Genomic DNA, 12,361 nt, shown 5'->3' on the forward strand with positions numbered 1-12,361 from the left:
AACCAGTCAATGTGTCTCTCTCACATTGATGTTTCTCTCTCTCTCCCTTCCCCCCTCCCTCTTTTCCACTCTCTCTTAGGAAAATCAGTGGAAAAAATATCCTCGGTGAGGATTAACAAAAAAATAAAATAAAATATAAAATATAAGCATCAAAACATATGAACCCTTCCCAGCTCCACACTGTTGGCTCTGCTACCTTGGCTTCCATTCTCCTTAGCCCTCTGGATTTGGGGATTGTCCATTATCTCCCTGGCTAGTGTCCGGACCTAGGCTTTCCATAGGGTGGGCCTTGCAGGGGCTCCACATCCCAGGATGTCCCATCGGAATCTATTTTCCGCCTGTCGGTGTGGCTCAGTTGGTTGAGCTTCATTCCCACGAACCAGGAGGTCACAGTTCAATTCCAGGTCAGGGCACTTGTCTGGGTTGCAGGCTCGATCCTCAGTAGGGGGCGTGCAGGAGGCAGCCAGTTGATGTTTCTCTCTCACTGATGTTTCTAGTTCTCTCTCCCTCTCCCTTCCTCTCTCTGAAATCAATAAAAACATATTTTTTGGAAGAAAATCTATTTTCCGGTTCCTTCCGGGAAATACAAACCCCCCACCCGAGAGCTGGGCTAAGCCATGCACTTATCTTTTCCGGATCTCCCTCCACCACACTCTTTCCCCACCCTCAAACATACAAGTGCACATACACACTCATGCCAGATAAACCAAGTTGTCACTTAAGACTTTAGACTGGTGGTTGGTTGATAGAAATCCTCCTGGAGTAAAAACTCCTCTTTAAAAATTAAAATATACTAAGATGCTTGAGCCCAGGAACTTAATACAATTTGTGAAATATTTTAACATGTAAGCAGCTCTGCACACTAATAGTCAGAAGCTGAGTGTCTTTCTGGGGCAAGGACAAAGGGATAATTTTTAAGGGGATGATGGAATAGGGCAAAAACCTCCTAGTTTGCTTTTGTACCTAGACCCTTGGTGAGAAGCCAGTGACCACCCCTTTGAGTGGGCTGCCAGTACCTGGGTTATCAGGACTAACTTATCAGGACTAACTCAGAAGGTGCCAAAGGTGATTATCTTCCAATTTAGACCAGTCCTCCCAGGCTAGGCGAGCCCTGCTCAGCCTTCAGGTCAGCTTAGTTTGTTTCCATTCAGTGCCTTCCCCAACCTTAACCAGTAAAAATGAAACAAGATAAAGGAGAAGGAGCTCATTTAATCCCTCTCCTGATTTAGTAATGACACAATATTTGGAAATGTTCAAAATATAAAGAAGAGACTTTCTACATTTCTTTGAAAGGGGGGGTGTCTGAAATGTAGGTCCCCCAAAGTACTAGAACTGAGTACATTTGATGCTATAGGAGTTTTACTTCTTCACAGGTACAGTTACACTTGCAAATAAAATACTGTGGTAAAAGCACAGAACATTAGAAGTGAACAGAATCTGGATAACAGTTCTACTCCCTCATTTTATAGATGAGGACTTTTAGGACTTATAATTAGTGAATGGCAAAGCAAGTCCTAGAACCCAAGTGTCCAGACTCCCAGTCTCAAGATTTCCTATATGGAAAGATACCTAAACCCTTACAACTGTATTCCACCCTCATAGTCTGTAATTACATTTTGTTCATTGGACTTAAAAATAGCATACAAATAGAGCTCCAATTACAAAAAAAGTCGTGGTTGATACAAACAAATGCAAAGAATCAACTGCCCATTGTTTTCACCAATGGACTGAAGCAGCACGTTTATTCTCTAAAAGTATAAAATAAATTGTCATTGCCCAGGCCCCTAACAGGGCTGGATTCCTGTATAAATCAAGCCAGCTCACTAACAGCTTACCTAGCCAACACCCAACACCTTTCACTCCAGTCCGAGCTAGCTGGTGATGTAAGCTGGGCAGGAAGCTTATAAATGCCCATCCCCACCCTGGTAGAATTTTGGAACAACTGTGTAAACAACGCCCCTTGGTGGTGAACATAAGAAAATGCAAAAGCCAATGCTGACAAATCAGAGATCTAGCAAAGGTCATAGCTTGTCTCTTAAGTCGTCTTCTAGTCTATGGGAACCTTGGCCAAGTGAAGGGAAAACACATGGGGAACACAGCAGGGGAGAGAAAAATCTGCATTTTTTCCTGGAGATGTTTATATGTGCCTAATTAAGGTTAGATCTCAAAGAAAGCATATACATTTTTGTATCCCATTGAGTCTGAACAGGCAGCTATAAGAGCCACAGCCACATGTTATGTTATACATATAAACATGATTTTTATTATTAACATCAATGAACACAGACGAAAGAATGTTCACATGCCAAGGACATAATGCTCACAAGATCATGAAAAGGCTATTGATTTGTGGTCATAAATGATTTGGTGAGTCACTACAAGTCTGAGTGAAATAATATTAAAAAAGAGATTTCTGAAGCTTCATTTCCATTTAAACCCCTGCAATAACTCCATTAGAAAGAGAAAGCAGATGCTTTGAAATTGACATCTATACATTTTACAGATGCATGGATTCACCAAAAATGAAAATTACACCCCATTAAACACATTTTTAAAAGTACACAAAGAAAGCACAAGAAACTGATTTGGCTCAATGACTTGCCTAATTAAAGGCGTTTTATTTTTTTTGTTTTAAAAAAAATCCCCTGTAAAGCTGTCAAGGGTACTTGATGTTACAGAAGAAAAGTGTTTTCTAAGCAACTCCAGGGCCCTGTTATTTCTTGCTTGCAGGCTCTTCTCAGTTCTGAGTTCATTCTTGATAACATCGAGCTCTCCATGGATCTTTTCCATTTCCAATTCATAATACAATTTTATTTCTTCTTTTAGGAGCACATTTCCAACCTCAGTCTGATGCTTTAACTTCTTCACAGCTTCTTTTAGATCTCTGTTCTCTAGGCTCAGCTTGTGGATGACTTCTTTGGCTTGCTGGAGCTCTTTAGTTAAGTTTTTGACATTTGTTGCTTTTTCAGATAGGTCATTTCTTAAAGATTGAAGTTCCCAGTTTTTCTTCAAAGTTTCCGGCCCTGTTTCTTGAAAATTTAGGGCTTTTGTGGAGACTTCCTTTTTGGCGTTCAAAAGTTCTTTTTCAGCATTTTCAAATTCCTCTTCTATTTTCCTGCATTTCATATTGAGTTCTTCCAGTTCTCCATTCAAAATATTCAGGCTAAAATTTGGAGACTTTCCTTCAGTAAATTTCTTCTTGTCTCGTCGCCATGGAACTGGAAATTCCTTTGTATTCCAGACGCAGTGGTCTTCGGTGCTATTAAAGCTTTCTTCAGTTGCAACATCCAAATTACATGATTCGCAGGAGACAGAGTCTGTGTCGGCTTCATTCTTTGAAATGTTCATCTTTCTCTCTCTTAAATTTGGTTCTTGTTGTATTTTATTTGGTTGGGAAACAAATTCTTTCCTCCTAAATTTATTCTCTTCTTGAAACTTCCTGCTAGACAAATTATAAATTCCTTCCATCCTTTTGGCCTTACCTAAAGTCAGGTGTCCAGGAGAAGATTCAGGCTGTAAAGCCTCATTCAGAACATCATGAGCACTAAAAGAAGGAGCAAACATATTCTCTTTCCAATGTTTTCTCCTACCATCCATTTCTTCAAACACCTCTTCAAATTCCTGAAAAAAAGTTTTAAAATCAAAACACATTATTTACATTGGCAGCTGGCAGTGTGAAAACAACTAAGAATGCTGGCTCATGGGTGAAGGAGCCTAAATATTGAAGGCTGCCTCTCCCGGTAACTCATGAAGCGGCCTGGGCCTCAGTTCCCTCATTTGTAAATTGAAAGGGCTAAATTAGTTACGTTCTACAGATCGTTCCAGCTTTAAAATTCTCTGATACTATGAAATATAACCAACAAATTGACACATTTGGTTATTTATTGTAGGCAGAGAAAATAATTCTATGAGAAAACAATGATACACATGAAAACAGACTGATTCAAAAATGTAAAAGTGATTTAAAATTAATAGGCTAATATTAAAATAGGCTAATACCTGTGCTTCCAATTTCCCTGATTTTTTTCTAGTTCTTTTGGGTAGGAATACTGTTTATTCATTTTTTAAAGTGACTAAAACATCAGGGCTTAATGCAATACGAGCTGCTTTTTGTAAAGTATACCATGCAGACTTCCTCATGACTAACTCTGCCAAATGCCCTTCTGTCTTGACCTGTGAATTCCTGCTATTCCAGTCTTGGGCTTTGCTTTTAGGCATGACTGCCAAGTGTACAGAACTCTATCCATTTTGACAGCAATTTCATGATGAGGACCGAATGTCAACATTTGAAAATATTAATGCCACCAAATGTGTTTTTCTGGAGATATTGATACCAAGTGTAGTTTTTAGGTGAAACCTTAGCATGCTAAATCACAACCAACTTTCTAAATACATAAAAATTAGAGGATATTTATTTTGTTTCTTCCCTATTCAAAGGGAATCCTTAACATACAGCACTCCTAAAGCATGGACATCTTTCATAGGTTACTACTTCTGTGAGAAGGGAGAAAGAAGGAACCAGGTAACACACTGAAAGGCCACTGGCATCTGAAGCCAACAAACTAAAAACTGCAGTTACCGTTAAAGGGTTGGAAGAAGGAAGGGGTCACTTCATTCATTTTATACATTAACTTACTGTAATATATTTGTGGTATCACCACTGAGAAAGATCAAATTATAGCTGCATCTATTTTTCCCATGCACACAAATGTAATTTTATCTTGGTAACAAAAAATGGCAACTATTGTATTTATTTTAAATTAATATTTTCTTTAATATTATTAAAAATGATAAATGTTATATATTATATAATATATAATACATATTTATATAATATTTCATATTGTGCAAAGATTATAATAGTGCTCATTATTTGTAGAATTTTGGAAAATACAGAAACGGAATCTACCTCATGATCCCGTGGCCCTAAGACAACCACTTTTTGATATCTTATCTCTCTAGTATTTTCTTTTTAGCAACAGTAGTTTAAATTTTAACAGATTTCCTTCCTACCAACAATGAGAGGATAAACTTGATATCTACATGTACTGAACATGCCTGACCCCCTATCCCACAAGGGTACATCTCCATTGTCAACTACTTGGCTTTGAGGAAAGGGAAAGGTACAAATATTCAGTAAAGGTATTAAAATGATGGGTTCAAAAGCTATACGCCAAACTTTATTAAAAGTCAATCAGACTAGAATAATAAGCTGCGACTTTAAATTCATGGTGTAGATTTGCCACTGGAGGCATTATCTCCTCTCTCTTGAAATAGTCCTTTCTGACTTTATTCTACTAGTCACCATCCAGAAGCATCTATGATCTATTTGTTCTTAAAAGGGAAATATAATCATAATCCTTGTCTCTCTCCTCTCTAGTATTATGAATGCAAATGAGTGGGGATTATTACAGCAATCATAAAGGAAAGAAACAGAAGAAAAAGAAAAGATGGTGAAACTAGCTGCCAGTCACATTTAAAAAATTTTTATGTTACATTTATAATTCTTTTTAATTGAATTTATTGGAGTGACATTTGTGTGTTTTTGTGGTTTTTTTTTTTGGGGGGGGTGACATTTGTTAATTATACAGATTTCAGGTATACAATTCTACAATACATCATCTGTAACCAGTCACATTTTTTTAGCAATCAAAATTTTACTAGACAATCCTATAAAAGATAAAAGTGCTTCTAATCAGGTAGCAGTGGGAGAGAGATTGCTATTACTCATAGCAAATTCTGGGTGAAAGGCATTGGTGAGATTGCTCAAGAAAGAAATGTGCAGAGGGGCAAGTAAGCTGAGGCCACTTTATAACTGGAGATAGGAATAATGACAAATCTGATATAGAGATTTGGGTAGGGATAAAAGTTAAAATAGAAAACTCTTTTTATTAGTAATTTATACCTTGAAAAAGTAACATATCTCCAACCCTCTCATAAATATGTAAATTTCACTACCTTTCTTCCTGAACTTCTGTACAATTTCCTGATATAGACAATGCTTTTTGCAGAACTGGGAAGAGTAGACTTATTTTATAACCGAGGCTCAGAGAAGTTAAGTGACTTGACCAAGGCCACACAGCCTGTAATGATAAAACTGAAACTCTGTCTCCTAGGTCAGTGCTTGTTCTAAAATTCCCCTTTATTATTCTGCTAGGTTTCATTTCACAAATTGAAAGAAAACAACCCACTATTTTCAGAGCTTAGGTATTTTTTAAAGGCCACAAAAGGACAGAGGAAAAATAAGGGGGGGGGAGGGTAAGGAGAATTGCATGTCACGTATCAAAGGACAGAAAGAGAAAGGTTTGAAAAGCCTTTGGAATTCCCCTCCCATGGCTTATACAGGGCAGGGTCAGGGGTCTCTGAGCTGCTTTTCTTTTCTTTTCTCTCTCTCTCTCTCTCCCTCCCTCTCTCTATCTCTCTCTCTCTCCCCTCCCTCCCTCCCTCCCCCCTTCCTTCTTTCTTTCTTTTCTATTTTATTGGCAAGATATCCTTTAATGGCTTATTCCCAAATCTACTCACAGAGTATGGAAAAGCCCATATAGGGGGGTAAAAGCTGCCAGTTTCATTTTCTCTTTGCAAATTGCATTTTGTTATTTTTTTTTATGGAGAACAAGTATGATATTAGTATTCTCTGGCAAGGACAAGGAATATGCTTTGAAACGACGACACTCCTCTACCCTGGAGTGGTAGCCATTTTGCTTGCAATAGACTTGATTACGCAATTTTTTGCAGTGTAAGGCAAAGCAAACCAGAATCCCCTTTTGAAAGTACAAGCATGCCTTTTTAGTGAGTCAATTGTGAACATTTATTATTATATTTATTATTATTACCCAACACTATGCTTGATTCTGGAGAACTGAAGGGTAGGGGAAGGAGGTCCAGGAGAAATAAAAGATTTAAAGAAATAAGCCAGAACAAGGAAAATGATATAAAGTCCTATGACAAAAATAACATTAGTGGTCCTTGGGACTGAACTGTCAATGCCTGGGTATACATAATATGGCTACATGTATTCATTTGTGTCTGACATGAATTAATAATGGACTCTTGATGGTTCTAGTTAGTGTCTACCTAAAAACATCACCATTCATCCTCTGGTGACTTTCTTCTTTTTGCAGTGGCAAAGTAGTAGGGCATTTTGGTGGAGTAAAGAATCTCTTGACTCATAAAAGTGGTTTATATTCACCTAAAGAATTTGGGAAGCACCGATAAATTGAAAATGGATTTATAATGTAGTGTTATGTGACATAATTGTTGAGCACTAACTAAGCAAAGAGTGATCATTTCTAATGGATCTTTGGGTAAACTGTTCCATAAAATTCTTAGGTGAATGCATATCTATCCTCAAATAGTTCCAGAAAATAATATACTGCTGTTTATTGTGAAAGGAGAAACCCAAAAAACCATCACAGTTTCATCTTCAAGGTATGGGTCCCTGAGGAATATACTCATATTAAGGTGGATAAGTGATCAAATATGTAAAACCTATGTTTTCTAAAATATTCATATTTTAAAATCACACGCTTTAAGGAAATTTGATGACATAAAAATCAAAGATCTTTTCTGTTGCCTTATCTCATTTACATTAAATTTGATTTCAAAATTTCAGGACCACCTCTTTTGCATAAATCTAGATGTGTCTGCAAAAAGAGATTATTTTTTCAGGCAGGGGTATGCTGGGACTGGGAAATAGTTCTGGAAAACCTCCAGAAGCTTTCTCCCACATCACAAGAGTGCTTTATCACAAACTTTGTAAGCTGGGAATGATGGTTAGAAAAGGTCATCTCCACCCTTGATAGGCAAACTTCTGTCACTACCTCAGCCCCCATCAACTAGAGCCATAGCTTGTAATCACAGCCCAGGGGCAGTAAGGGGAAGACAAAGGGTCCTTCTTAGCCCAAGGAACTTTTCCCCATTATTCCTGGAGGTTTTCAGTTTTCCCAACCCTTAGAAAAAGTGCTTGGTGAAAATGGGGGAGGGGGAAGGGAGGAGTCTACTACAAAGAAAATCACTGGCCTTGCTTTTTTGCTCAATTGTCCAACCTGTTCTCACTTAGTAGTAGTTCTCAACTTTTTATGCTGCTTCCACTGTTCCCAGGCACAAAACACTGCCATTATTACCCTCTCTCCTTATTCAAGAATATTCTCACCTGCCCCACCTAGGGAAGCTTTGCCATTCCCCACCCTCTTGAGAATTACTGGCTTGCAGAAAACTATTAAATACCAAAATTAGAACCCAGGGGAACTGTCTGAAGTCAAGATGGGTGAACACATTTTACCGTGCAGAATTGTGGGGAAGGGAAAGGAAGTTCTTGAGAAAGAAATTGAGTGTGGACTATGGTGAAAAAAGTAAGACTGAAGAAGTCAGTTATCTTGGCTCCCACACTTTAGAGCTATGTGGAAACTTACCTTGTTGTTGTTTCTTTAGGTGTAAAATAGGGTCAATATACTTATTTCACAGGTGGTTAAAAGAAATTAATGAAAATGAAAATGAAAGTAATTTTAAAGTATACTGTAAAAAATGGGTCTTGTCCCTTTTTTAGGTTTTCCTTACCCTCCTTGGGAACAGGAACCAGCCAGTTAAATAACTCAACCCTTCTCCAAAGATGTGTGCTTCAAAGTTGCCAGCCTGAGGTCATCAGACCTCAGGAAAAGTCAGTTTGAAAAAAATAAACAAATGTAGGTAGTATTATAGTATGCAGAGGGGAACCTAAACTCAAATCTTACATTAATTTAACCTGCATCCTCCGGGAAGAATTAACCCTAAATCCTATAAGTTGTTTATGTCTCCAAATTTCTGAAGCTAAATTATTTCAAAGCAGAAAAGTGGCAGTCTTTTTTTTCCCCCCCACAACCAAAGACATTTGCATTTTTATCACCAATAAAAATTACCAAGAACTTTCCAGATGCTCCAGTGTTTTTCAGTCACCAATAAGTTCAAAGAAATATTACAACTGGAGTGTCGGTTTGAAGGTCAGCAAGGATGGTGCTGCGTGCTGAGTTTTTCCTGTGCTTCTACAGCATTTCATACACACTTTTATTTTACCAATACTGTGACCTCCTTAATCATCTTTGTATCCCTAGCTGTTACCTGACACATGACAGCCCTCAATAAATATTTGTTGAATAATTGATCCTTAATATTCTTCCTGAAAATTCTATAATGCTTTGATTCTAATTGAGTTTTTGTAAATACTTATAATTTGTCTTGTGACTTATGAAGTGTTTTGGGTGACATTTTAGGAAAAGGACTTTTATTTTTCCCTCAAAGTGTACTTGGCTCAGCTAAAATCTTCAGGACAGTTCTATTTTTATGAGATTTTCTTTTTCTTTTTTTAAAAAAATATATCTTTATTGATTTCAGAGAGAAGGCTTTCTTGATAGTGTCCTGACAATGCGGATTAATGATATAGTTACAAGGTTGAGGCTCTGTGCTTCTAAACACCCATAACAAGGTATCAGCCAGCATAATTATACTTACATTTCCTGATGTCCAGGGTCTTCTATTTGATGCCATTGTCCTCCTTTTCCAGTTTGAACTGAAAAATAAAATCTCACCTGCATTAGAAAAACACTATTAACCAGAATGCCCGAATCCCTGTCTATATCTGAGATGTGGCCTAAAATTACAAGTGATATACTTACTGTTTGGCCCATCTGCCAGACACTTTGAAGAAAGTTTTCTTTTGAACTTGTCAACCTACTATGTCAACTGTGATGCCACTAAGTCTTGTTTCCCAAGCAATGCAAATATCAAATGGGACAAGAACGATGGCGGCATGTAGTCAAACACAGCAGTATCTCCTTGCCTTCAGCACCTATTGAACAAATGAGCCACCACTGGTGGCCACAGTGGCAGCAGCGCGCTGGCCATCAATGAGCATGCCAAGGGCCACAATTAGTGAAGGGCTGGAGCCCAAGCCTTCCCTCAGGGCACAGGTAATTTGAAGAAAAAACAAAACATTTAAAAGGGCAGTGATTCCCGATTTGTGCCTTAATCTTTCAGAGTCCTAACACATGAGCCAAGTGTCTACTTCACGGGACAAAGTGTCTTGTCTACTGCTTGGCAGATACTGAGAGGTAAGCGAAGTGCCATTTAAAACTGGGCCTTGCGGACAATTCTTTGTTATTCGTGTGAAACGATTCCTTCTGGAGGAAAAGGGACGGAGTCCCCTTAATTCTGAAGGCTGAGTACTTTATTAGCATGGAAGTCACATTCCAGCTATAAAGCTGTACTATGCATGCATAGTTTCGGGGTTTTCTCAGTAAATGGTTAACTGGAACTCCTGCCACCGCCGCTTTCAGTGGAGAGTGGGTGGCTCCGGCGGGGCGCTGCCTGGCCCCCACCGCAGGTGACGCTGTCGAGGCCGGGAGGGGCGGCGGCGAGGCCGGACACCACTCCTCCTTCCGGACCCGGACCCCATGCCCCGGTCGCTTCCCTCCCAAACGCTCCCCACCTCCGGGCTCGGGGATCTCAAGAGAGGGGGCCCGCGATGCGGTTCACATGGGGAACGTCCTCTAGAGCATGGTGCGCCCGCGAACAAGAGGGACGAGCCAGGAGGAGCGGCTTTCCCGCGCGCAGACTGACCTGGCGGCGTGGGTGGGGTGCGGCGGTCCCGTTCCCCACTTCTCCGAAGCCGGCCACCACCGGCCTGCGGCACCCCTCGGTTCGGCGCTGGCCACCCTGCCGGGGCCGGGCCGGCGCCCGGCGAAACCTCCGCAGTGCAGCGCCAGCGCGGCCCGCGCCGTTGCCTAGCAACCGCCTGGCCGGATTTAATAGGACCAGGGAGCTGAGGGCCGGCGCTCGCAGCCCCGCAGAGCACTGCGCATGCCCGGGGCGGTGGGTCTCCTGGCGGCTCCTACCTGCGGGAAACGCGAGCTCTAGTCGCAGGAGGGCCGCCCAGTCTGGGTGGGAAGGGGCGAGAAACTGCGAGCCTGTCCCACCCACAGGGGCTTATGACGGAGCCTCTGGGTGACTCACAAAGCCCCTTGGATACTGCGATTACTAGGGAAACAGGGAGTGGCCCGGGTTAACCCGTAGGCCTGCAGGTCATAACCTGACGTTGACAGGGGAGGGTTAGCTCTGGAAGGTGGCCTGGAATTGGTTCAGGGTCCCTAAGAGTGTGGCTGTTTCACCCCATCCCATGACCCTCAGCACAATGGTCTGGCCAGAATTTCTGCCTCTGGCCAAGGCTCCAAGGACCCGTGTCAGGAGAGCATTGTGCCTGGTTGTACCCCTATGGGAGACTGAGTTTGTGTCTCAGGTAGCCCATGGTTTCCTTATTTAGGACTCAGGAATTTCTCTAAACCACTCTAGAACATATTTCAATCTAAAACCTATTCGGGGCAACTAGCTCTACACTACTGGCAGCTTAAAATAATTTCCTTTTGTCAGTCCCCAAACTACTCTCTTTGAGTTTCAAAAGTTGCTCAGAACTGCCAGGATTTGGTTGGGGAACAAGCACATGTTCTTCATTATGTTATAGATTTCAGTTCTGGTACTTTATTGCATAATGATCTGCTCAAACTTTGATTAGCCTGGTTGCCCAATGCTCATTCTTCCATCACAAAATTGATCACACATATTGGTTAATAGTATGATTTGGACTCAGCCAGGGCCTGACCAAAAGATGGACCTGGCAAAGGTCCTGGGTCTTAGAGTGGAACTGGGGTGTCCAAAAATAGTTTTAATAGTAAGTTTTAGGAAACCTAGTATTTTTTAGGAAGCAGGAGGGTGAAAGGAAACATTAGTTCTAGAATCTCAAGTGAAAGAAGGTTGAAGCATATTTAAAAAGTGACAGTCTAATTTATCAAGAGAAGTAAGGTAGTGACTTAGAAACAATATTAAGATACATTGACAAATAAAATACTAACATTTTTACAAGGAAAGACTTTCAACTGCCAACTTTATAAAAAACACTTCCTTTCCTACAGCAGTACAACAAGCAGAGAACTGCTCAGACTCTAAGTCACTGACAAGCTATCAGAGCCTGGGACAGAGTCTCCAAAAAGGCAGTGGCTAGAAAGGGTAAGAGGCTGAAAGCAGCAATGAAAATTCCAGGGGGAAACACATGAGGAGCCAAGAAGGAAACCATACTTCTTACTGATGATATGAACTTCTGTGGACAGGCAGTTCCCACTATTCAATCGCTATTTGGCTGTCTTTCTCGCACTGTAATTATATCTGACCACGGTTTCTTTCCTACTTGGCGTATTATAGTTGTACAACTTTCCCGTTGTTATTCTATTTCCAAGACAAATATTTAGTATTGGGAGTTTTTCTGATAAATTTAATTGGCAGAAAAAGACTCATTATCCCTACCTATACCAATAACATTTATATTAAAGGAATGAAGATA

General features: G+C 40.3%; 1 protein-coding gene across 2 annotated transcripts; it reads right to left on the reverse strand.

Moving 5' to 3' along the window:
* Positions 1–2,237: 2,237 nt before the first annotated feature.
* CCDC160 (coiled-coil domain containing 160) lies at positions 2,238–10,750 on the reverse strand. 2 transcript variants are annotated; one of them, XM_081126480.1, is made up of 3 exons: positions 10,591–10,750; positions 9,484–9,541; positions 2,238–3,621 (listed from the first exon to the last, which is right to left on the reverse strand). In XM_081126480.1, exons 2-3 carry the CDS (start codon positions 9,517–9,519, stop codon positions 2,632–2,634), a joined length of 1,026 nt encoding a protein of 341 aa, XP_080982606.1. In that variant the 5' UTR covers positions 9,520–9,541; positions 10,591–10,750; the 3' UTR covers positions 2,238–2,631. The 2 variants fall into 2 exon arrangements, with proteins under 2 accessions (XP_080982606.1, XP_080982607.1); XM_081126481.1 differs by lacking the exon at positions 10,591–10,750 and adding an exon at positions 9,648–9,815 and having other exon boundaries at positions 2,245–3,621.
* Positions 10,751–12,361: the final 1,611 nt, after the last annotated feature.

This window comes from Miniopterus schreibersii (assembly GCF_964146895.1).
Source record: "Miniopterus schreibersii genome assembly, chromosome: X".
Classification (NCBI taxonomy): domain Eukaryota; kingdom Metazoa; phylum Chordata; class Mammalia; order Chiroptera; family Miniopteridae; genus Miniopterus; species Miniopterus schreibersii.